At 42.5% G+C, this 23814-nt stretch overlaps 3 protein-coding genes across 3 annotated transcripts; all 3 read right to left on the minus strand.

The window, feature by feature from the left end:
- Positions 1 to 840: 840 nt before the first annotated feature.
- Positions 841 to 2514, minus strand: LOC142366647 (tripartite motif-containing protein 16-like). Its single transcript, XM_075448607.1, has one exon. It carries the CDS (start codon positions 2512 to 2514, stop codon positions 841 to 843), a length of 1674 nt encoding a protein of 557 aa, XP_075304722.1.
- A 9148-nt stretch (positions 2515 to 11662) lies between these two features.
- On the minus strand, positions 11663 to 13411 carry LOC142366648 (tripartite motif-containing protein 16-like). Its single transcript, XM_075448608.1, has 2 exons — positions 12309 to 13411; positions 11663 to 12233 (listed from the first exon to the last, which is right to left on the minus strand). Exons 1-2 carry the CDS (start codon positions 13409 to 13411, stop codon positions 11663 to 11665), a joined length of 1674 nt encoding a protein of 557 aa, XP_075304723.1.
- A 110-nt stretch (positions 13412 to 13521) lies between these two features.
- Positions 13522 to 23579, minus strand: LOC142366650 (tripartite motif-containing protein 16-like). The gene is made up of 3 exons (XM_075448609.1): positions 22483 to 23579; positions 21835 to 22353; positions 13522 to 13603 (listed from the first exon to the last, which is right to left on the minus strand). The coding sequence occupies exons 1-3, from the start codon at positions 23577 to 23579 to the stop codon at positions 13522 to 13524; spliced, it is 1698 nt and encodes a 565-aa protein (XP_075304724.1).
- Between the last annotated feature and the right edge of the window lie 235 nt (positions 23580 to 23814).

Below are 23814 nucleotides of genomic sequence, written 5' to 3' on the forward strand. Positions count from 1 at the left end.
TCTGCTGCCATAATGCTGGGCAGGACAAGGGGTAAAAAAATAAGAAAATGAGACGGAGCGAGTTGCTTCTTTCAGACTGAGAGACCACACCTCAGATATCAGACACAAGAAGTTTTAATCACATCTGAGTTCAAACTTTACAATCAATGAGCCTCATTGTGAAGCCAGAGAGAAAAACAGTGAAGGCATCATTCAGAAGTAACTTCATATCTGAAGCAACACAACACATTCAATCATCTAAAGTCCAGAATGAGACAAAAATCTGCTTTTTTTAAGCACAACTCAGCAAAACATTTTCAAGATAAGAAGGTAAAATCCCTTTTTCCTGTATTTACATCATGTTATAGATTTTCTTCACTGTGTGACGACACAAACACAATCACTGCTGAGAAAGGCAACCAGAGACAAAAAACTGCTTTTTTTCTGTGATTAAACAGTTTTGGTAAAGACGGTTGAAAGAAACTGAACCATCAACAGAACTACAAATCAAAAGATTCGGGAGATGAATCTAAATCACGTCGTCACCTTGAATCCAGACATTTGTTGTCAGCTGAGCGTCTGGACTCAACAGAAAGTCTTCCAACATGAAACTGAGCTGAAAGTCTTGGCTGTAAAAATCAGAACATAAAGAAATATCAGGGCCGTCGGTTTTAGTCAAAGAATATCGAGATATCCAACAAAAGAAAGTCGTCAACAGAACAACATCAACAAATCACTGATTCCCTGAAAGTCTCTGAACAGCTTAGAAATGACACCACGATGGGACTAAATGAGTCACAGAATGAGTCAAAATGAAAACTCACAGATTAAAACTCACTGCACCTTCAGCTGCTTCCTTTTTCAGCTGAGAAATTTGCAACTTGCTCCTGGAACTAACCCAGGAAACCAAACTCCAGCCCAGAGCGGCTGAGTGAATGTGGTCTGGACTCTGTGGAGGAGAGTCATGGTTCCAGAGACGCTGTAGAAGGACAGAATACCTGCTCTGTGATCCAGGTACACTCCCACTCTGGAGGCCCGAGGACCTGAGATGGAGGTTTTTATGTTGTTGTACCTAAATGAATAACTGTTTTGGTCACATCTTAACACCCAAGATTTGTCATTATAACCAAATACACATTCAATCCCTCCTGCTCTGCTGATGTTCTTGTATGCGACTGCTACATAAACTTCTCCTCCTCCTCCCATCTCCACCTCCCAGTAACAACGTCCAGTCAGACTCTCTCTGCTCAGGACCTGAAACATGTTAGTGAATCTGTCTGGATGATCAGAATAAGACTGAGGTTGACCCATTACTGTCACTTTTCTGTTCCCCTCTGACAGTAACAGCCATGTGTTTGCTGTGTTTGGATCCAGTGTGATTTCACATGAATATCTTAAGAATCCAGCTCTGCTCTCTGGTTCTGGCTGTGACAGTAAAACATCCACTTCAGCGACTCTCAGTGAGATGTTGGCCCATTCCTCTCTCAGGATGTCCTGTAGTTTATCTCTGAGCTCTGACACAGCTGCTGTCACATCCTCAAAGTGCCTCAGAGGACGGATCTGGATGCTGGATGAGTGTGTAGCCCCCCTGAGTGCTGCCACTGAGGGCCAGCTGTGCAGAAACTGGCTGTGATCCTCTGTGTGTGAGAGCTGCTGCAGCTCAGCATCTTTCCTCTTCAGCTCAGTGATCTCCTGCTCCAGCTTCTCCTGAAGCTCTTTGACTCGCCTCCCTTCGGCTTCCTGCTGGGATCTGATCTGCTGCTTCACATCAGAGCTTCTTTTCTGGAGGAGACGGATCAGCTGGCTGAAGATCTTCTGGCTGTGCTCCTCTGTTTTATCAGCAGAGCGATGGATGGCCTCCAGCTCCTGCTGAAGCAGCTTCACATCTTTCTCTGCGTCCTGGATTCTCTGCTGGATCTGCTGCCGACTCCCCTCCAGCTCTCTCTGCCTCTCAGTCCTTTCTGCTGCAGCTGACACTGTGTCGTGGCCTTTATGATCATCCACAGAGCAGAGATAACAGATGCACTTCTGATCCGTGCGGCAGAACATCTTCATCACCTCATCGTGATCAGAGCAGATGTTCTCCTGGAGCTTCTTGGAGGGCTCCACCAGCTTGTGTTTCCTGAGTGGAGCTGAATCATAATGAGGCTGAAGGTGTTCCTCACAGTAAGAGGCCAGGCAGGATAAACAGGACTTGGTGGCTTTCAGCTTCCTCCCAGAGCAGACATCACAGGCCACATCTTCAGCTCCAGCATAGCAGTGATCAGCAGGAGCAGCTTGGAGTCCAGTCTTCTTCAGCTGCTCCACTAAAGCTGCTAACATGGTGCTTTTCACAGGGACAGGCCTCGCTGTGAATGTCTGCCTGCACTGAGGGCAGCTGTGGATTCCCTTCTGATCCTCTCCATCCCAGAAGCCTTTAACACAGTGAAAGCAGTAGCTGTGTCCACAGGGAATAGTCACCGGATCCTTCAGCAGATCCAAACAGATCGAACACTGGAGCATTTCTCCTTCCAGCTGAACTCCTTTCTGCGCCATTTCACCGTTTAGCAGCAGCGACTGAGTGAGTTTCACTTCCTCAAAGCTGAAACTGCTCTGAGCTCTGAGCTATAAATGACGTGTCGGTGCAGAGAACAGAGCCGGTCGGTTCACTTCCTGTTGGTTACGCCCATCATGAGCTGCAGATCTGAAGGGGAGGGAACAAGGAAACATGTGGGCCGAGCGGAGCTGCTGTGGGTGAGAGCAGGAGGAACAGGGAGGTTATCAGAGTTCAGTCCATTCAATTCTATCTGGGACTACTAATCAGTCCAAGACCAAAGATTAGTTTGAGCTCTTTTGAATATCTGCTTCTCAGTTTTCCCCAAAGTGGAAACCACAGAAACCTCTTGTGTTTGTTGTTGTGTATCGTCCGCCTGGCCCTTATTCTGAGTTCCTGTCTGAGTTCTCAGAGTTTTTATCCCAGTTGGTGCTGAGTACAGATAAAGTCATTGTAGTGGGTGACTCTAATATTCATGTAGATGTTGGAAATGACAGCCTGAATATGAACTTTAATTCTATATGAGACTCTGTTGGATTTCCTCAGAGTGTTCACAGACCGACTCACTGCCTTAATCACACGCTTGATCTTGTGCTGACTTATGGCGGTGAGAGTGAACAGTTAACAGTGTTCCCTCATAACTCTCTCTTATCTGAACATTTCTTGATGACCTTTGAGTTTACAATACTTGACTAAACAGCTTCTGAGAAGGAATGTACATATTCTGACGTTATCTCACAAGTTAATATTGTTGATTTTAAAATCCTAGAGGAAACAGTTCGGCATCTGAAATCAACAACTTGCACTCTGGACATAATACCATCCGACTTTTTAAAAACTGTTTTTACCTCAGTAGAAAGTGATCTCCTACGAATAGTTAACAGCTCACTGGCATCAGGCATTTTTCCCAAGTCACTAAAGACAGCTGCCATTAAGCCACTCCTAAAGAAGAGAACTCTAGACGCCTCTATGATGAACAGCTACAGACCTGTCTCTAATCTCTCTTTTATATCTAAAATTATTGAGAAAGTTGTATTTAACCAGCTCAACGACTTTCTGAATGAAAGTGGAAGTCTTGATAACTTTCAATCAGGCTTCAGACGTCATCACAGCACTGAAACAGCTCTGGTCAACGTGTTAAACGACATCAGGTTGAATACTGATTCTGGTAATGTTTCAGTCCTGGTTCTGTTGGACCTCAGCGCTGCGTTTGATACTGTAGATCACAGAATCCTGTTGCACAGGCTGGAAAACTGGGCTGGACTTTCTGGAGCGGTCCTTAACTGGTTCAGGTCCTACTTAGAAGGCCGGAGTTATTTTGTTACAATTGGCAGCTATGAATCTGAGCGAGTGGCCATGACTCGTGGAGTCCCCCAGGGGTCAATTCTTGGACCTCTTCTGTTTAACTTGTATATGCTCCCTTTGGGTCAGATATTGCAGAACTTTAACATCAGTTATCACAGTTATGCAGACGATACTGTAGCGATTTTACACGTGAAAATGGATTAATATGCTGGATATTAATAAAAGAAAGGGGCACCACCTGCCATATCCATAACCTTAATTTCATTACAGTCCTGGGAGGAGAAACTGTTAAAAGTTATGAGGGAAAAGTCTCAATGAAGTCGAATTCTGTCTGAAGGGATATCCGACACTTAAGAATTTCTGTGACGCTCTGATCATTTACAAAACTTTTATTTAAACAGTCTTTCACAATTATATGCCAACAGTTGATAAAGAGGACAGAATAGAGATAATTTGCAGTCTTTATAATAAAATACGGGTTAAAAGAGAGATGTAGCTAGGTTGGAATGGGATGAATGGGGAAATCCTAAAGTTTATTAAGTCTGGCCTCTCGCTACCCTGAGTTCAGTATCGGCTAATTAACTCTGACAGCATATTAAAGGGGCCAACACAGCACCATGTCTGAGAAGGAGAGACGAGACCTTACTTGGTGGCAGGGACCCGAAGCACGTGATGTTTGTTCTTCTGGATAACCGTTTGTTATCGGAGGCTGGCGGGTTTCCATGGCAACAGCGGGCTGAAGTCCGGACGAGCTGTTATTCTCTGACCTGGGCTTCGATCAGGAGGAGTCCCACAGGCTTTTCTCTTCCCTTCTCTGCGTGAAGGTGGTCTGAGCTTGGGCTGTCCAAGATTAACCAAACAACCGCGGGTGTCTGGACCTAAATAACAATAAGGGAAGTTCAAATTAAGAGGATGAATTGGAGTCAAGCGCGAAATTGGATTTTAAGTCAAAAAGGGAAAAAGGCTTGAAGTCATAAACGAAAGGCAAAATTTAGGAGAGCTAAGACAAAAGTAAGAGAACGCGGAGTCCAAAAAATAAGTTAAGAGGAAGTTATGAGTTAAGAGTTAAGACTCAAGCTGAGAGTAAGTCAAGAGTTTAAGTTAAGAGAGCGAACTGAGTGTCGCGCCTGTTCTTTTAAGCATGGTATGACGCTCAGATTTCAACCAATCAACGCTTAGTGACCAGTGATGCCGGTAACGCGTTACTGTAGTCGGACTACTTTTTTCAGTAACGAGTAGTCTAACGCAACTACTGTTTCAAAACTAGTAGTCAGATTGAAGTTACTTATCTAAAACATCGTGCGTTAGTATTTCTGCATTTCGGGGGAACGTATACCCCGTAGCGGCCGTCCTTTATTCTCCTGTAACGGCCGCCGCCGGCCGGCATGTTATAGTGACCATAAAAAAGCTAACATCTTATTTCTGAATGTTACTTACAAGCCCAATACATATATTTGACTTGTAAACATATATTCATGATTATAACCATACATTTGTATTGAAATAATTTGGGATAATTTAGTTTTCTTATGAGTTATATCAGTGTCCGCGACGGGAGCGGGTTCGCCTGAAGTCACTCGTTGTTTTACATCTACCTGCCCAGTAAAAGTGATCTGTCCCACTAACATGTGAAACACCAGCGATATCATTTGTTACATTTTACTCACTTTCCCTAATCATTTTAAATAAATACACCAATCTAAACCACAGTTTTCATCAGCAGGCCCGGCCCTAACCAATTTGGCGCCCTAGGCAAGATTTTAGGTGGTGCCCCCTTGTATCGCATTACATTTCACTGCTAGTGTACATATGCTCACAAGACACTGAATAGCTTTGTCTTGAACATTCTTTTATTTAAATAAAGCAATTGCACATTCAAAATACTTCAAGTATTAGATTTCAATATTCCCAAAATAAAAAGTGTAAACAAATTACATTAACTTAAGAATACAGTATAAATAAGACACTGTGCAAAATAAGATATGAACAAAACCAGTAGGCACAAAAAATAACAAGGATTTCATTTTTTTTTTTTTAAACGATCTTACAAAGACCTCTAGTGGTGTTTCTGGTACTACTGCCTTAACTTCAATGACTACTAAATAATGACTAAACTACCACACAACCTTCTACAGGTTCACTCTCCTGGTTTTTCTTGCAGCAAAGTAATCCACAACATCATCATATGACAACTGATTTGAGACCACATGGTTTATGCTTATGATGCCAAGTCCAGTGAGACGTTCTTGCATCATAGTAGATCTCAGGTAAGTTTTAATCAGTTTGAGCTTAGAGAAGCTTCTTTCTCCTGCAGCCACTGTAACAGGAAGAGTGGCAGAGATTCTCAAAGCAACCCACATGTTGGGGTAAATTTCTGCCAGCTTCTTCTCATGCAGGAAGGTCAAAAGTTCCATGTTTGTCATATTCTTTGATGGCAATGGTGGAAAATTCTGCATTTCCTTTGCAAGTTCTATGCCATCAATGTCTGGCTGGCTGTCATGGGTCAGAGCAGTACTTAGGGTTTGACACTTCTGTAGAAGAATCAGTAAACTGCAGTTTAATATAATGAACTGTAACACAGCAAACAGCTTGCCTAGCTGAGCTAGGCTTACAACTATGGAAAATTAATAGCATTTTGATTGACAAGCTAGGAAAACGTGAGATGTCAATGCAATTAACCATGTCAGTGCATGACATTATAACACCAGTTGAATAGATCTAATATTTACACATTTGCCCGAGGAAGGTAAGATGGGGGTAGTTACATTACTATTTTCCATTACAAGTTAAGCCCTTCCATAACATTAACTGACCTTAAAACTAACAGATAGCGCCGGCTATTTGTTCATTAGCAAACCATGTTATGCTAACGATTAATGACGTTATCAATCATCGTTCTGCAACAGCAAAATAATATCATTGACATCATCTTTACTGTAACATTACCTCTGTCTTTGTCGCGTTTTTCCTCCTCTTCTTTTCTTTTTTTCCTCCCCTGGGCACCAGACATTTTATTTGGACGTTTCGACATGTTGACGTGTTCACAGTCTAGTTGCGTTTGACCCATCAAAAAATACAACCACGTAACAGGTAGGCGCCTAAAGTCTGAATAGTCGGGAGGGGTGAAATGTAGGCGCCCACCTAGTATTATTACTACTATTACTTAGTAGGCTTTGCTATGCAGTTAAATTAATGTGGGCTTATTCTTTTCTTATTAAGAAATAATTGTAATGACGAGACATACACACCGAGTATCAGTCAGAACCTTAACTGCAGATTTTTTTTCCCCTCCATTTGTGGCGCCCCCTGGAAGTGCGGCGCCCTTAGCATTTGCCTATACCACCTATGCCACGGGCCGGCCTTGTTCATCAGTGCCCATCACAGACGATAGTTGATGGGTTTAGCTATTCGTGCTAACTTTATAACATATAGCCTACGTTTCAGGCAGTGCTATGGAGAGGGCTAGCTAGCTGTTTATCTTGCCTGGTCACAATTGATGACTCAAAGATGACTTGTTAACGTCTTTGTACTGTATTACATCTTCTAGTACCTACATACGATATCTGAATGAGTGTACGGGTGTTTATCTATATGTATACTTCGTCAGTTGTAGCTTTGGGTAATCCAGTAACAGCTGCAGTTGTAGGCGACTAGCATACAAACATTTCTGCAAAGCGACGGGTCTGACGATCAATCAGGTTTGTTTAAACTTTTATTGGTCAACGGGTGGATACAGCAAGATAAACGGGACATTTTTCCCTCAAAAACTTGACTGTCATACTGGCTTGGGCCCATAATTATCAGCAGGTTACGTGATATGACCGTCCGTTTGTCTGCATCGCTGCGAGTGAATGACTGATGGCGCAAGTCAAAGTGTCTAACCTCTGTAGGCCTATCATATGCCGTGCTTTGCTAACTGAACACATTCTTTGAAATGTTTCTCAAATTGCCCATTTCTTTGGGAATTCCCAGGGATCTGGAGCATTGTTGTAAAATTCTGTTGGGGTCTAGAGGGTTATATTTATTTATTCTTATCTTAAACTCCACAGTTTCTCGCATAAATGCAACTAAAAGCCAAGTCATGAATACAGATACGGGTTTTGTTCTGATTTGTTTTGTAAAACCACTCCTTGCTGCTCTAATGCGGGACAACTACAGGTTCATTAAGATGTTCAATATAACTTAAGTGTTACCGTAATTCATATGGATAGATGCAATCAGAGTTAAATGCATGGAGTCAAGAATGTCTATTGTATTTTGTTTTTTTAAAGAAGTTATTATGTTAAATTGAGTCAAGAAACGCTACTTTATTTTTTATAAAAAGTATTTAAGTTAGATTTAATGAAGTCAAAAAAGCATTTCATTTGTAATAAGTATTTCAGTTAAATGAAGTGAAGAAAGAGTATTTAGATTTTTTTATACTGTTTTTGTTTCATTAAACCACTTCTTGCTGCTCTAATGTTAGACACCTACAGGTTCAATGGGATGTTCAGTATAGGCCGACATGTTCATTCATTTACACAGGCCTGAGTGCCGTTAGAGTCCGAGTATGTTATTTTATTGTTATAAGTATTTATGTTAAATGAAGTGAATTTTATTTCTGTTTTTTTTTTTTGGGGGGGGGGGGGGGGGATTATTATGTATTACTTTTTTACGTAAGAGGTTTTTTTTATATTTTAAGTAAAGTCAAGAAAGACTGTCTTATTTATTTTTTATTTAAAAAACATGTAAACCTATTTCAAGAAAAAGTTTGCAAATATCAGTGTTTTTTTTTATGTTCCGGTTAAAATAAATGTCAATAAAGTGAGTATTGGCAGAACTGGAAGTCATTTTCATGTTATAGGGGCGGGGGATCAGCCTCTGCTGAGAGTAACTAAAAGTAATCTAACTTAGTTACTTTTAACAGCAAGTAGTCAGTAACTTAACTAAGTTACTTTTTAAAGAAGTAGTCAGATTACTGTTTGAAAGTAACTATGGCAACACTGCTGCTTCCAGGTGCTCCTGGTGCCTCTAAGGCTGGATTCCCCACAAAAGCCGTGAATCGTCTTCAGTTTTGTTTTTACAGGTGTAGCAGCTGGTTGTCTGATTTTTCATTGTTTTCTATGTTTGTCTCTTCATGTTTCTCTTCCTTTTTTTCCCTTCTTCGCTCTCCCTCTCTCTCTGTCCCCCGGTCCGGTTCGGCACCATCACACCATCACATCATGCAGGGCTGGACTGGGACCAAAAATGGCCCGGGCATTTTTTGGCCATGGCGGCCCACCATGAATATTTATACGATCACACAAGTGATCTCATCACTTTTTGTGAAAAATGCAATTAAATCCTAACACAAATGTATTCATTTAAATAAATCTCCTCACCTTACAAAAGCAGTTTTTTCATTAAATCGCTCTTCTCTGCCACTCTGTCAATCACTGTGTCAGTATCAAGGGACACAAGAACATCTTTCTCAGTGGCCATCAACATAAAGGCTTCCAGTTTGCTGGCAGAAAGGCAACTCCTCAGTCTGGGTTTGATGTAGCGGAGGGTTGGAAATGACCGAAAATGACCGAGGCAGGAATATTAATTTCGTATTTCTCCGGTTACCTACCAATCCATTTCAGCAAAGCAATGTTTCACTAATATTACATGGGCAACTGTAACCTAACACCTGCAAAAAATATAGTTATAACAAGCTAAAATAACACTGAACACTTTGGTGTCTACATGAGAGTGTCATAAACATTAATGACACACTTGATATCTATGACTGATGTCATTGGGTATTTACAATATCTGCACACCAGTCAACTTTACATAAGCCTACAAAATGGAATGGCCCTAGATACGTTAGAGCCTTGCCTACATTAATGATGTTTAAGTACTGTAATGCTAATGACAGGCGCATGCCACTTTTACACCTTCAAATAAAGTAAATCTACTCATAGCATTAGTTGAAAATAAAGACTGAATGATCTCTGTGACAGAAACGCGCACGCGCAGACACACACACACACACACCACAGTTGGTGACCACCTCCTAACCAACAAGGTTGTGCAAAAAAACAGGCTGGGCTTTTTACTCGTGTTCCAGCCTGACTGGATAAAATAAGTGATAATTTCTGCATGATCAATTCCCCCCATACTGATGTAGTGAAGATGTAGCCCAGTCTTTTATCTATAAATACCTCATTTAAGTCTCCACGCACACGGGGAGCCCTCAGTCCTCCCATTATAAAAACATGTCGTCATTCTGCTAACATTTCGCCTAACATTAGCCTACTGCTTACCGGGCCGGCTATTCTGACCTCCTCAATCTGTCCCTGGGTCACGTCTGTCTCCTCCTTCTCCTCTGAATCCACCTGGATAGCTTCTTCCTCTGTGTTTGGCCTACACTGTTCTACACTCGTGCACTGGGGGCTGCTGAGGATGTTGACGGCCCTGGCCCTGCACTTGATGGCCCTGCACCCGGTGCTGTGGTCGTGGTGAAAGCACTTGCAAACATGTCAGTAAGCTTCGCACATTTTGCTGCTTGTAGGCTTTTTAGCCTTTTATCTCGAGCTTCTGTGCACCACCCTTTCGTTTCTGTTGTTTATCCATTTCGGTTTTTGACTGTTCTCTCCTAGTCCGTTCAGCTCAAATGGTAGGCCTGATGACCTGGGTCAACGGCGAGGGGAGGGGCGGGCCAAAGAGGTGCTGAGAGATTTCATAGGAGTAGCCCCGTCAACATGAAATCGTGGGCCGCCCGCCGGTCACTTTTTTTTTTTTTTTTTTTTTTTTTTACATTAATCAAAAAAAAGAAAAAAAAAGAAACCGACATCACCGGCCCTCGAGGGGCGTCGGCCCACCGGGAAAATGCCCGGTATGCCCGACTGTCAGTCCAGCCCTGACATCATGTTAAGTATTGTAACAAAACTAAATAAATAAAAATAAGGAGTTAATGGGCATCAAGGGGAGCTTTACATTCATAAAGCTTCCCTTGGCATAGCAAATGTGTTTGGCATTAACGGTATTCAGATTACAATTCTGCTGCCATAATGCTGGGCAGGACAAGGGGTAAAAAAATAAGAAAATGAGACGGAGCGAGTTGCTTCTTTCAGACTGAGAGACCACACCTCAGATATCAGACACAAGAAGTTTTAATCACATCTGAGTTCAAACTTTACAATCAATGAGCCTCATTGTGAAGCCAGAGAGAAAAACAGTGAAGGCATCATTCAGAAGTAACTTCATATCTGAAGCAACACAACACATTCAATCATCTAAAGTCCAGAATGAGACAAAAATCTGCTTTTTTTAAGCACAACTCAGCAAAACATTTCCAAGATAAGAAGGTAAAATCCCTTTTTCCTGTATTTACATCATGTTATAGATTTTCTTCACTGTGTGACGACACAAACACAATCACTGCTGAGAAAGGCAACCAGAGACAAAAAAACTGCTTTTTTTCTGTGATTAAACAGTTTTGGTAAAGACGGTTGAAAGAAACTGAACCATCAACAGAACTACAAATCAAAAGATTCGGGAGATGAATCTAAATCACGTCGTCACCTTGAATCCAGACATTTGTTGTCAGCTGAGCGTCTGGACTCAACAGAAAGTCTTCCAACATGAAACTGAGCTGAAAGTCTTGGCTGTAAAAATCAGAACATAAAGAAATATCAGGGCCGTCGGTTTTAGTCAAAGAATATCGAGATATCCAACAAAAGAAAGTCGTCAACAGAACAACATCAACAAATCACTGATTCCCTGAAAGTCTCTGAACAGCTTAGAAATGACACCACGATGGGACTAAATGAGTCACAGAATGAGTCAAAATGAAAACTCAATGATTAAAACTCACTGCACCTTCAGCTGCTTCCTTTTTCAGCTGAGAAATTTGCAACTTCTTCCTGGAACAAACGACCCAGGAAACCAAACTCCAGCCCAGAGCGGCTGAGTGAATGTGGTCTGGACTCTGTGGAGGAGAGTCATGGTTCCAGAGACGCTGTAGAAGGACAGAATACCTGCTCTGTGATCCAGGTACACTCCCACTCTGGAGGCCCGAGGACCTGAGATGGAGGTTTCCTTGTTGTTGTACCTAAATGAATAACTGTTTTGGTCACATCTTAACGCCCAAGATTTGTCATTATAACCAAATCCACATTCAGTCCCTCTTCCTGCTCTGCTGATGTTCTTGTATGCGACTGCTACATAAACTCCTCCTCCCATCTCCACCTCCCAGTAACAACGTCCAGTCAGACTCTCTCTGCTCAGGACCTGAAGACACCAGTCAGTGAATCTGTCTGGATGAGCAGAATAAGACTGAGGCTGATTCATATCTGTCACTTTTCTGTTCCCCTCTGACAGTAACAGATATGTGTTTGCTGTGTTTGGATCCAGTGTGATTTCACATGAATATCTTAAGAATCCAGCTCTGCTCTCTGGTCCTGGTTCTGGTCCTGGTTCTGGTTCTGGTTCAGGTTCTGGTTCTGGTCCTGGTTCTGGTCCTGGTTCTGGTTCTGGCTGTGACAGTAAAACATCCACTTCAGCGACTCTCAGTGAGATGTTGGCCCATTCCTCTCTCAGGATGTCCTGTAGTTTATCTCTGAGCTCTGACACAGCTGCTGTCACAGCCTCAAAGTGCCTCAGAGGACGGATCTGGATGCTGGATGAGTGTGTAGCCCCCCTGAGTGCTGCCACTGAGGGCCAGCTGTGCAGAAACTGGCTGTGATCCTCTGTGTGTGAGAGCTGCTGCAGCTCAGCATCTTTCCTCTTCAGCTCAGTGATCTCCTGCTCCAGCTTCTCCTGAAGCTCTTTGACTCGCCTCCCTTCGGCTTCCTGCTGGGATCTGATCTGCTGCTTCACATCAGAGCTTCTTTTCTGGAGGAGACGGATCAGCTGGCTGAAGATCTTCTGGCTGTGCTCCTCTGTTTTATCAGCAGAGCGATGGATGGCCTCCAGCTGCTGCTGAAGCAGCTTCACATCTTTCTCTGCGTCCTGGATTCTCTGCTGGATCTGCTGCCGACTCCCCTCCAGCTCTCTCTGCCTCTCAGTCCTTTCTGCTGCAGCTGACACTGTGTCGTGGCCTTTATGTTCCTCCACAGAGCAGAGATAACAGATGCACTTCTGATCCGTACGGCAGAACATCTTCATCACCTCATCGTGATCAGAGCAGATGTTCTCCTGGAGCTTGTTGGAGGGCTCCACCAGCTTGTGTTTCCTGAGTGGAGCTGAATCATAATGAGGCTGAAGGTGTTCCTCACAGTAAGAGGCCGGGCAGGATAAACAGGACTTGGTGGCTTTCAGCTTCCTCCCAGAGCAGACATCACAGGCCACATCTTCAGCTCCAGCATAGCAGTGATCAGCAGGAGCAGCACGGAGTCCAGTCTTCTTCAGCTGCTCCACTAAAGCTGCTAACATGGTGCTTTTCCCCAGGACAGGCCTCGCTGTGAATGTCTGCCTGCACTGAGGGCAGCTGTGGATTCCCTTCTGATCCTCTCCATCCCAGAAGCCTTTAACACAGTGAAAGCAGTAGCTGTGTCCACAGGGAATAGTCACCGGATCCTTCAGCAGATCCAAACAGATCGAACACTGGAGCATTTCTCCTTCCAGCTGAACTCCTTTCTGCGCCATTTCACCGTTTAGCAGCAGCGACTGAGTGAGTTTCACTTCCTCAAAGCTGAAACTGCTCTGAGCTCTGAGCTATAAATGACGTGTCGGTGCAGAGAACAGAGCCGGTCGGTTCACTTCCTGTTGGTTACGCCCATCATGAGCTGCAGATCTGAAGGGGAGGGAACAAGGAAAGATGTGGGCCGAGCGGAGCTGCTGTGGGTGAGAGCAGGAGGAACAGGGAGGTTATCAGAGTTCAGTCCATTCAATTCTATCTGGGACTACTAATCAGTCCAAGACCAAAGATTAGTTTGAGCTCTTTTGAATATCTGCTTCTCAGTTTTCCCCAAAGTGGAAACCACAGAAACCTCTTGTGTTTGTTGTTGTGTATCGTCCACCTGGCCCTTATTCTGAGTTCCTGTCTGAGTTCTCAGAGTTTTTATCCCAGTTGGTGCTGAGTACAGATAAAGTCATTGTAGTGGGTGACTCTAATATTCATGTAGATGTTGGAAATGACAGCCTGAATATGAACTTTAATTCTATATGAGACTCTGTTGGATTTCCTCAGAGTGTTCACAGACCGACTCACTGCCTTAATCACACCCTTGATCTTGTGCTGACTTATGGCGGTGAGAGTGAACAGTTAACAGTGTTCCCTCATAACTCTCTCTTATCTGAACATTTATTGATGACCTTTGAGTTTACAATACTTGACTAAACAACTTCTGAGAAGGAATGTACATATTCTGACGTTATCTCACAAGTTAATATTATTAATTTAAAAATCCTGGAGGAAACAGTTCGGCATCTGAAATCAACAACTTGCACTCTGGACATAATACCATCCGACTTTTAAAAACTGTTTTTACCTCAGTAGAAAGTGATCTCCTACGAATAGTTAACAGCTCACTGGCATCAGGCATTTTTCCCAAGTCACTAAAGACAGCTGCCATTAAGCCACTCCTAAAGAAGAGAACTCTAGACGCCTCTATGATGAACAGCTACAGACCTGTCTCTAATCTCTCTTTTATATCTAAAATTATTGAGAAAGTTGTATTTAACCAGCTCAACGACTTTCTGAATGAAAGTGGAAGTCTTGATAAGTTTCAATCAGGCTTCAGACGTCATCACAGCACTGAAACAGCTCTGGTCAAAGTGTTAAACGACATCAGGTTGAACACTGATTCTGGTAATGTTTCAGTCCTGGTTCTGTTGGACCTCAGCGCTGCGTTTGATACTGTAGATCACAGAATCCTGTTGCACAGGCTGGAAAACTGGGTTGGACTTTCTGGAGCGGTCCTTAACTGGTTCAGGTCCTACTTAGAAGGCCGGAGTTATTTTGTTACAATTGGCAGCTATGAATCTGAGCGAGTGGCCATGACTCGTGGAGTCCCCCAGGGGTCAATTCTTGGACCTCTTCTGTTTAACTTGTATATGCTCCCTTTGGGTCAGATATTGCAGAACTTTAACATCAATTATCACAGTTATGCAGACGATACTGTAGCGAATTTACACGTGAAAATGGATTAATATGCTGGATATTAATAAAAGAAAGGGGCACCACCTGCCATATCCATAACCTTAATTTTGTTACAGTCCTGGGAGGAGAAACTGTTAAAAGTTATGAGGGAAAAGTCTCACTGAAGTCGAATTCTGTCTGAAGGGATATCCGACACTTAAGAATTTCTGTGACGCTCTGATCATTTACAAAACTTTTATTTAAACAGTCTTTCACAATTATATGCCAACAGTTGATAAAGAGGACAGAATAGAGATAATTTGCAGTCTTTATAATAAAATAGGGGTAGCTAGGTTGGAATGGGATGAATGGGGAAAGTTTATTAAGTCTGGCCTCTCGCCACCCTGAGTTCAGTATCGGCTAATTAACTCTGACAGCATATTAAAGGGGCCAACACAGCACCATGTCTGAGAAGGAGAGACGAGACCTTACTTGGTGGCAGGGACCCGAAGCGCGTGATGTTTGTTCTTCTGGATAACCGTTTGTTATCGAAGGCTGGCGGGTTTCCATGGCAACAGCGGGCGGAAGTCGGGACGAGCTGTTATTCTCTGACCTGGGCTTCGATCAGGAGGAGTCCCACAGGCTTTTCTCTTCCCTTCTCTGCATGAAGGTGGTCTGCTTAGTAACGCTACTTAGTAACGCTACTTAGTAACGCTACTTAGTAATGCTACTTAGTAACGCTACTTAGTAATGCTACTTAGTAACGCTACTTAGTAATGCTACTTAGTAACGCTACTTAGTAACGCTACTTAGTAATGCTACTTAGTAATGCTACTTAGTAACGATACTTAGTAACGCTACTTAGTAACGCTACTTAGTAACGCTACTTAGTAACGCTACTTAGTAACGCTACTTAGTAACGCTACTTAGTAACGCTACTTAGTAACGCGTTACTGTAGTCGGACTACTTTTTTCAGTAACGAGTAGTCTAACGCAACTACTATTTCAAAACTAGTAGTCAGATTGAAGTTACTTATCTAAAACATCGTGCGTTACTATTTCTGCATTTCGGGGGAACGTATACCCCGTAGCGGCCGTCCTTTATTCTCCTGTAACGGCCGCCGCCGGCCGGCATGTTATAGTGACCATACAGAAGCTAACATGTTATTTCTGAATGTTACTTACAAGCCCAATACATATATTTGACTTGTAAACATATATTCATGATTATAACCATACATTTGTATTGAAATAATTTGGGATGATTTCGTTTTCTTATGAGTTATATCAGTGTCCGCGACCGGAGCGGGTTCGCCTGAAGTCACTCGTTGTTTTACATCTACCTACCCAGTAAAAGTGATCTGTCCCACTAACATGTGAAACACCAGCGATATCGTTTGTTACATTTGACTCACTTTCCCTAATCATTTTAAATAAATACACCAATCTAAACCACAGTTTTCATCAGTGCCCGTCACAGACGATAGTTGGTGGGTTTAGCTATTCGTGCTAACTTTATAACATATAGCCTACGTTTCAGGCAGTGCTATGGAGAGGGCTAGCTAGCTGTTTATCTTACCTGGTCGCAATTGATGACTCAAAGATGACTTGTTAACGTCTTTGTACTGTATTACATCTTCTAGTACCTATATACGATATCTGAATGAGTGTACAGGTGTTTATCTATATGTATACTTCGTCAGGTGTAGCTTTGGGTAATCCAGTAACAGCTGCAGTCAGGGGCGTCGCACCCGTGGGGGATGGGGGTGTTTCGACACCCCCACTTTTACAGCAAGATGATTTCATCCCCCCCACATTTTCCAAAGGTAAACCCGTTTGCCCACCCTCGTAGTGCACCAACATACGAAAAAGGAGCGCACCTCAGCTCCCTTACGCTGCACGAAAAGGCATTGGACAAACTGAACCGACATTCACCCAATCACAGACTGTTGTCCGCGACACGGCCCGGGAAATTTGATATTACGTCAGAGACGAACAGCCGGAGCTAGTGATGGGAAGCTCGGCTCTTTTGACTCGGCTCCCAAAGAAGAGCCGGCTCCCGAACGGCCACCTCTGGAACCTGATTGGACACCTCAGGTGTCACTCCAGTTGATTGACAGGCAAGTCTCGTTGAAAGATGAGTGAGAAACGCGGCGTCTTTGAAATGAGTGGCAGGCATAGAGAGTGTCCTGTTGTACTGTCAGAGTGAACCTACTTTTGTGGAATACATCATTTTGAGTTAAGTTTGAATGTGATTTCCAAATGAGTCGTTGTTTTTAAAGACTGCACATTTAGAGAAGAGATTTTGTTGCCAATTGTTAGGCTAAACGAGTAGGCTAAAGTTATGCAAGGCTAATGTCACGTTAGCATGAAGCTATTATGTAGCACTTTAAAGTGGTACCTTGAGTTAAGAGTGTCCCGACATATGAGTTTTTTTAAGAGCCGTTATTCCGTCTATTTTTATTTCATGGAACGGATTAATGGCATTTCCATTCATTTCAATGGTGAATATTGATTGGACTACGAGCTATTTGACTTATGAGCTCTGTCACGGAACCAATTAAACTCGTAACTCAACGTACCACTGTTTTGGGATAGTGTGTGTGTGTGTGGGGGGGCCATGAGCGTAATTTGCACGGGGGTTACGGGGGTCATGACCCCCTCAAAAATCAGATCCAGCTCATTTAACCCCCCCCAATATCATCAAATCAAATTATCAAAAAATATCATAAAATTCTGAATGAATAACTTTTGTTTGTTTTCTTTATTCATTCATTTCATTTCAAGATAGTATCATGTTTTAAATAATCTGTAATGTACCCCCCCTCCTCCCTCCCCCCAAACCGACTACTTGGTATTACCCAACCCGCTTTCTCTGGCGAAAGTTTGTTTAGGCTACTATTATGCGCAGCCGCTGGTGAGTGGTGCCAGAGGGTGCCAGGGATCACTGTGTGGAACCGATGTCACTGAACTGTATCTTAAGTTGCTGTTTGCTCCAATACAGTCACACGTTTTTGGGGTTTGTTGTGCTAAGAGGTGGATTAACGAGAGTTAAATTGATGGAAAAGGGCTGTGACGGCTGCTCAGAAAGTTCACAAAGCTAGCGCGAAAATCTTGAATGTTGTCTTGCACATACCAAGACGTTCACCTCATGTGTTCCTTATATGTGACCCTGCAAGGCGAAACCAGTCGCTTTGGTAAAATTTACAAAACTAAGTTATTGTGCTCACATGAACGGCCATAAACTAAGCTTTCCAACGATATGTATATTGAGGCTATTGCTATCGCTAAGATAACTGCATCCAAAGTTGGCATGGTTCTCCTGTCAGGATAATGCTAGAAGAGGAGAAAATCACCTTTTTAAGCGGCGTTGACAACTGGAATGACTGCTAATGTGTTGAATCTTCACCGGGCTTAACAGTCAAAACATATGTTTCTCCGTGAAATTTGTTCAACCCGCCCAGTTTTCCAGTCGTTTCAGTAATATATTGTGGTCAACTGTATCAAATGCAGCACTGAGATCCAGTAAAACTAAGACTGACATTTTTCCACCGTCTGTATTCAGACATATGTTGTTAAACTCTTTGGTCAGAGCAGTCTCAGTGCTGTGGTTCTGTCTAAAACCTGACTGGAAGGTGTCATAGCAGTTATTTTGTTTTAAAAAGTAATTAAGTGGTTGAAAAACCGCTTTTTCAATGATCTTACTTAAAAATGGGAGATTTGAGATCGGCCTGTGGTTGTTCATTTGTGTCTTGTCAAGATTGTCCTTTTTCAGCAGAGGTCTGATTACAGCTGTTTTTAGTGGCTCTGGAAACACACCCGACATTAAAGACAAGTTCACCATCAGTGACAGGTCTGAATGCAAGCTGCTCTCCAGTGTGCCACCCTGTATGTGTGATGTATCCAGAGTTGCATTGTCCATAATACATTTGCTGCATGTAGGTGCCAATACAGTGATGAAATTGATTAATCTTTAAGTTCTTGTCAGCTGCCACTGTTGGCTAGTGCTTAAACACTGAATTTAACTACTGTGTCGTTATGGCATAAATAGTGAAGTGAACAGCTGCATTTACGTTAAGTAGCCTAAATCAGTAAAAGTATCACAATGTATTTCTAACACAGGAATGGCAAATTAGCAAGCAAGAAAATGAATACATAAATAAATACATAAATAAAAATGCCGCGAGTTTAACCCCCCCAATGGTAGACCCAAAGTTACGCCCTTGGGGGGGGGGGGGCATATCATTGTTGGTTTTCAGTAAGTGTATAATCAACACAGTTCATAAGGATTTCATAACTGTAACGTTAGATGAAACTGATGAAAAGCTTTTTTTTTTATTAGAAAGGTCTAAAAGTATAACTTTAGCCGGGGTACTTAAACTGACTGACCTACATGATCTGGTTTCATTTTATAGCAGCAAGGCTTGGAGTTGGTTTTAAAGTAAGTTAAAGCACAAGAATGGAGACAAATAGTTTAAGATTAACACAATATTGAGGTTTAACCAGGCTGTCTTATTTTGTGTAGGGATCTGTCCCTGGCCAGACCTGTGGACTGTCAAACAAAAAGAAGAATTTAAATCCAAGTTTTGTTGAATGATTTAAAATAACATTCATCCAAAAAAAATGATATTCAATATTTGCAGTGATATTTATATACTGTATATCTAGTTTATCTGATTGGTTTTGATATCTGGAAGGGAATGATTTTTGGTGAAATATGAACAAGGATGCATTGTCACTGCACCTGATCAAGTCATAATAATTTTGTATTAGTGAGACCTGTTGGGGTCTAGAGGGTTATATTTATTTATTCTTATCTTAAACTGCACAGTTTCTCGCATAAATGCAACTAAAAGCCAAGTCATGAATACAGATACGGGTTTTGTTCTGATTTGTTTTGTAAAACCACTCCTTGCTGCTCTAATGCGGGACAACTACAGGTTTATTAAGATGTTCCATATAACTTAAGTGTTACCGTAATTCATATGGATACATGCAATCAGAGTTAAATGCATGGAGTCAAGAATGTCTATTTTATTTTGTTTTTTTAAAGAAGTGTTTATGTTAAATTGAGTCAAAAAACGCTACTTTATTTTTTATAAGAAGTATTTAAGTTAGATTTAATGAAGTCAAAAAAAACATTTAATTTGTAATAAGTATTTCAGTTAAATGAAGTGAAGAAAGAGTATTTTGATTTTTTTATACTGTTTTTGTTTCATTAAACCACTTCTTGCTGCTCTAATGTTAGACAACTACAGGTTCAATGGGATGTTCAGTATAGGCCTACATGTTCATTCATTTACACAGGCCTGAGTGCCGTTAGAGTCCGAGTATGTTATTTTATTGTTATAAGTATTTATGTTAAATGAAGTGAATTTTATTTCTGTTTTTTTTTTTTTTTTTTTTTGGGGGGGGGGTATTATGTATTACTTTTTTACATAAGAGGGTTTTTTATTTATTTATTTATTTTTTAATTTAAAAAACATTTAAGCCTATTTCAAGAAAAAGTGTGCAAATGTCAGTGTCATTTTTGATGTTCCGGTTAAAATAAATGTCAATAAAGTGAGTATTGGCAGAACTGGTAGTCATTTTCATGTTATAGGGGCGGGGGATCAGCCTCTGCTGAGAGTAACTAAAAGTAATCTAACTTAGTTACTTTTAACAGCAAGTAGTCAGTAACTTAACTAAGTTACTTTTTAAAGAAGTCGTCAGTAGTCAGATTACTGTTTCAAAGTAACTATGGCAACACTGCTGCTTCCAGGTGCTCCTGGTGCCTCTCAGGCTGGATTCCCCACAAAAGCCGTGAATGGTCTTCAGTTTTGTTTCTACAGGTGTAGCAGCTGGTTGTCTGATTTTTCATTGTTTTCTATGTTTGTCTCTTCATGTTTCTCTTCCTTTTTTTCCCTTCTTCGCTCTCCCTCTCTCTCTGTCCCCCGGTCCGGTTCGGCACCATCACACCATCACATCATGTTAAGTATTGTAACAAAACTAAATCAATAAAAATAAGGAGTTAATGGGCATCAAGGGGAGCTTTACATTCATAAAGCTTCCCTTGGCATAGCAAATGTGTTTGGCATTAACGGTATTCAGATTACAATTCTGCTGCCATAATGCTGGGCAGGACAAGGGGTAAAAAAATAAGAAAATGAGACGGAGCGAGTTGCTTCTTTCAGACTGAGAGACCACACCTCAGATATCAGACACAAGAAGTTTTAATCACATCTGAGTTCAAACTTTACAATCAATGAGCCTCATTGTGAAGCCAGAGAGAAAAACAGTGAAGGCATCATTCAGAAGTAACTTCATATCTGAAGCAACACAACACATTCAATCATCTAAAGTCCAGAATGAGACAAAAATCTGCTTTTTTTAAGCACAACTCAGCAAAACATTTCCAAGATAAGAAGGTAAAATCCCTTTTTCCTGTATTTACATCATGTTATAGATTTTCTTCACTGTGTGACGACACAAACACAATCACTGCTGAGAAAGGCAACCAGAGACAAAAAAACTGCTTTTTTTCTGTGATTAAACAGTTTTGGTAAAGACGGTTGAAAGAAACTGAACCATCAACAGAAGTACAAATCAAAAGATTCGGGAGATGAATCTAAATCACGTCGTCACCTTGAATCCAGACATTTGTTGTCAGCTGAGCGTCTGGACTCAACAGAAAGTCTTCCAACATGAAACTGAGCTGAAAGTCTTGGCTGTAAAAATCAGAACATAAAGAAATATCAGGGCCGTCGGTTTTAGTCAAAGAATATCGAGATATCCAACAAAAGAAAGTCGACAACAGAACAACATCAACAAATCACTGATTCCCTGAAAGTCTCTGAACAGCTTAGAAATGACACCACGATGGGACTAAATGAGCCACAGAATGAGTCAAAATGAAAACTCACAGATTAAAACTCACTGCACCTTCAGCTGCTTCCTTTTTCAGGGGAGAAATTTGCAACTTGCTCCTGAATAAAAAAAACAAGGAAACCCAACTCCAGCCCAGAGCGGCTGAGTGAATGTGGTCTGGACTCTGTGGAGGAGAGTCATGGTTCCAGAGACGCTGTAGAAGGACAGAATACCTGCTCTGTGATCCAGGTACACTCCCACTCTGGAGGCCCGAGGACCTGAGATGGAGGTTTCCTTGTTGTTGTACCTAAATGAATATCTGTTTTGGTCACATCTTAACGCCCAAGATTTGTCATTAGAACCAAATACACATTCATTCCCTCCTCCTGCTCTGCTGATGTTCTTGTATGCGACTGCTACATAAACAACTCCTCCTCCTCCCATCTCCACCTCCCAGTAACAACGTCCAGTCAGACTCTCTCTGCTCAGGACCTGAGACCAGTCAGTGAATCTGTCTGGATGAGCAGAATAAGACTGAGGATGTTCCATATCTGTCACTTTTCTGTTCCCCTCTGACAGTATCAGATATTTGTTTGCTGTGTTTGGATCCAGTGTGATTTCACATGAATATCTTAAGAATCCAGCTCTGCTCTCTGGTCCTGGTCCTGGTTCTGGTCCTGGTTCTGGTTCTGGTTCTGGTCCTGGTTCAGGTTCTGGTTCTGGTCCTGGTTCTGGTCCTGGTTCTGGTTCTGGTCCTGGTTCTGGTTCTGGTTCTGGCTGTGACAGTAAAACATCCACTTCAGCGACTCTCAGTGAGATGTTGGCCCATTCCTCTCTCAGGATGTCCTGTAGTTTATCTCTGAGCTCTGACACAGCTGCTGTCACATCCTCAAAGTGCCTCAGAGGACGGATCTGGATGCTGGATGAGTGTGTAGCCCCCCTGAGTGCTGCCACTGAGGGGCAGCTGTGCAGAAACTGGCTGTGATCCTCTGTGTGTGAGAGCTGCTTCAGCTCAGCATCTTTCCTCTTCAGCTCAGTGATCTCCTGCTCCAGCTTCTCCTGAAGCTCTTTGACTCGCCTCCCTTCGGCTTCCTGCTGGGATCTGATCTGCTGCTTCACATCAGAGCTTCTTTTCTGGAGGAGACGGATCAGCTGGCTGAAGATCTTCTGGCTGTGCTCCTCTGTTTTATCAGCAGAGCGATGGATGGCCTCCAGCTGCTGCTGAAGCAGCTTCACATCTTTCTCTGCGTCCTGGATTCTCTGCTGGATCTGCTGCCGACTCCCCTCCAGCTCTCTCTGCCTCTCAGTCCTTTCTGCTGCAGCTGACACTGTGTCGTGGCCTTTATGATCATCCACAGAGCAGAGATAACAGATGCACTTCTGATCCGTACGGCAGAAAATCTTCATCACCTCATCGTGATCAGAGCAGATGTTCTCCTGCAGCTTCTTGGAGGGCTCCACCAGCTTGTGTTTCCTGAGTGGAGCTGAATCATAATGAGGCTGAAGGTGTTCCTCACAGTAAGAGGCCGGACAGGATAAACAGGACTTGGTGGCTTTCAGCTTCCTCCCAGAGCAGACATCACAGGCCACATCTTCAGCTCCAGCATAGCAGTGATCAGCAGGAGCAGCACGGAGTCCAGTCTTCTTCAGCTGCTCCACTAAAGCTGCTAACATGGTGCTTTTCACAGGGACAGGCCTCGCTGTGAATGTCTGCCTGCACTGAGGGCAGCTGTGGACTCCCTTCTGATCCTCTCCATCCCAGAAGCCTTTAACACAGTGAAAGCAGTAGCTGTGTCCACAGGGAATAGTCACCGGATCCTTCAGCAGATCCAAACAGATCGAACAACAGAAGCTTTCTCGGTCCAGCTGAACTCCTTTCTGCGCCATTTCTCCTCTTAGATCAGCGACTGAGCCGTCTGTGTTCCTGCTATAAAGGACTCCTCACAGCTGGCGCTCTGAACACTTTGGACTTTAACGTGTGTCATCAGGCTCTAATCTTTCCAGGAGGAGGAGAAACTTGAGATAATATCCAGTAAGTAATAAAAACTGGGTGGTTTTATTCATCATAAAGACATAAAAACAGCTCAAAGTCCAACTCATCGAGTTGTTCGGATCTGATTTC

The sequence above is a fragment of the Odontesthes bonariensis genome, chromosome 17 (assembly GCF_027942865.1).
Source record: "Odontesthes bonariensis isolate fOdoBon6 chromosome 17, fOdoBon6.hap1, whole genome shotgun sequence".
In the NCBI taxonomy this organism is placed as follows: domain Eukaryota; kingdom Metazoa; phylum Chordata; class Actinopteri; order Atheriniformes; family Atherinopsidae; genus Odontesthes; species Odontesthes bonariensis.

Bases quoted from the DNA above. Each gene is read 5' to 3' on its own strand.
- LOC142366647 (XM_075448607.1), bottom strand. From the start codon at position 2,514: ATGGCGCAGAAAGGAGTTCAGCTGGAAGGAGAAATGCTCCAGTGTTCG.
- LOC142366648 (XM_075448608.1), bottom strand. From the start codon at position 13,411: ATGGCGCAGAAAGGAGTTCAGCTGGAAGGAGAAATGCTCCAGTGTTCG. The intron at 12,234-12,308 runs GTCACAGCCAGA...AGAACCAGGACC, and splicing joins GCTGAAGTGGATGTTTTACT to AGAACCAGGACCAGAGAGCA.
- LOC142366650 (XM_075448609.1), bottom strand. From the start codon at position 23,579: ATGGCGCAGAAAGGAGTTCAGCTGGACCGAGAAAGCTTCTGTTGTTCG. The intron at 22,354-22,482 runs TTTACTGTCACA...AGAACCAGGACC, and splicing joins AGAGTCGCTGAAGTGGATGT to AGGACCAGAGAGCAGAGCTG. The intron at 13,604-21,834 runs GTTTCCTTGTTT...TCTCACCCACAG, and splicing joins CCGCTCTGGGCTGGAGTTGG to CAGCTCCGCTCGGCCCACAT.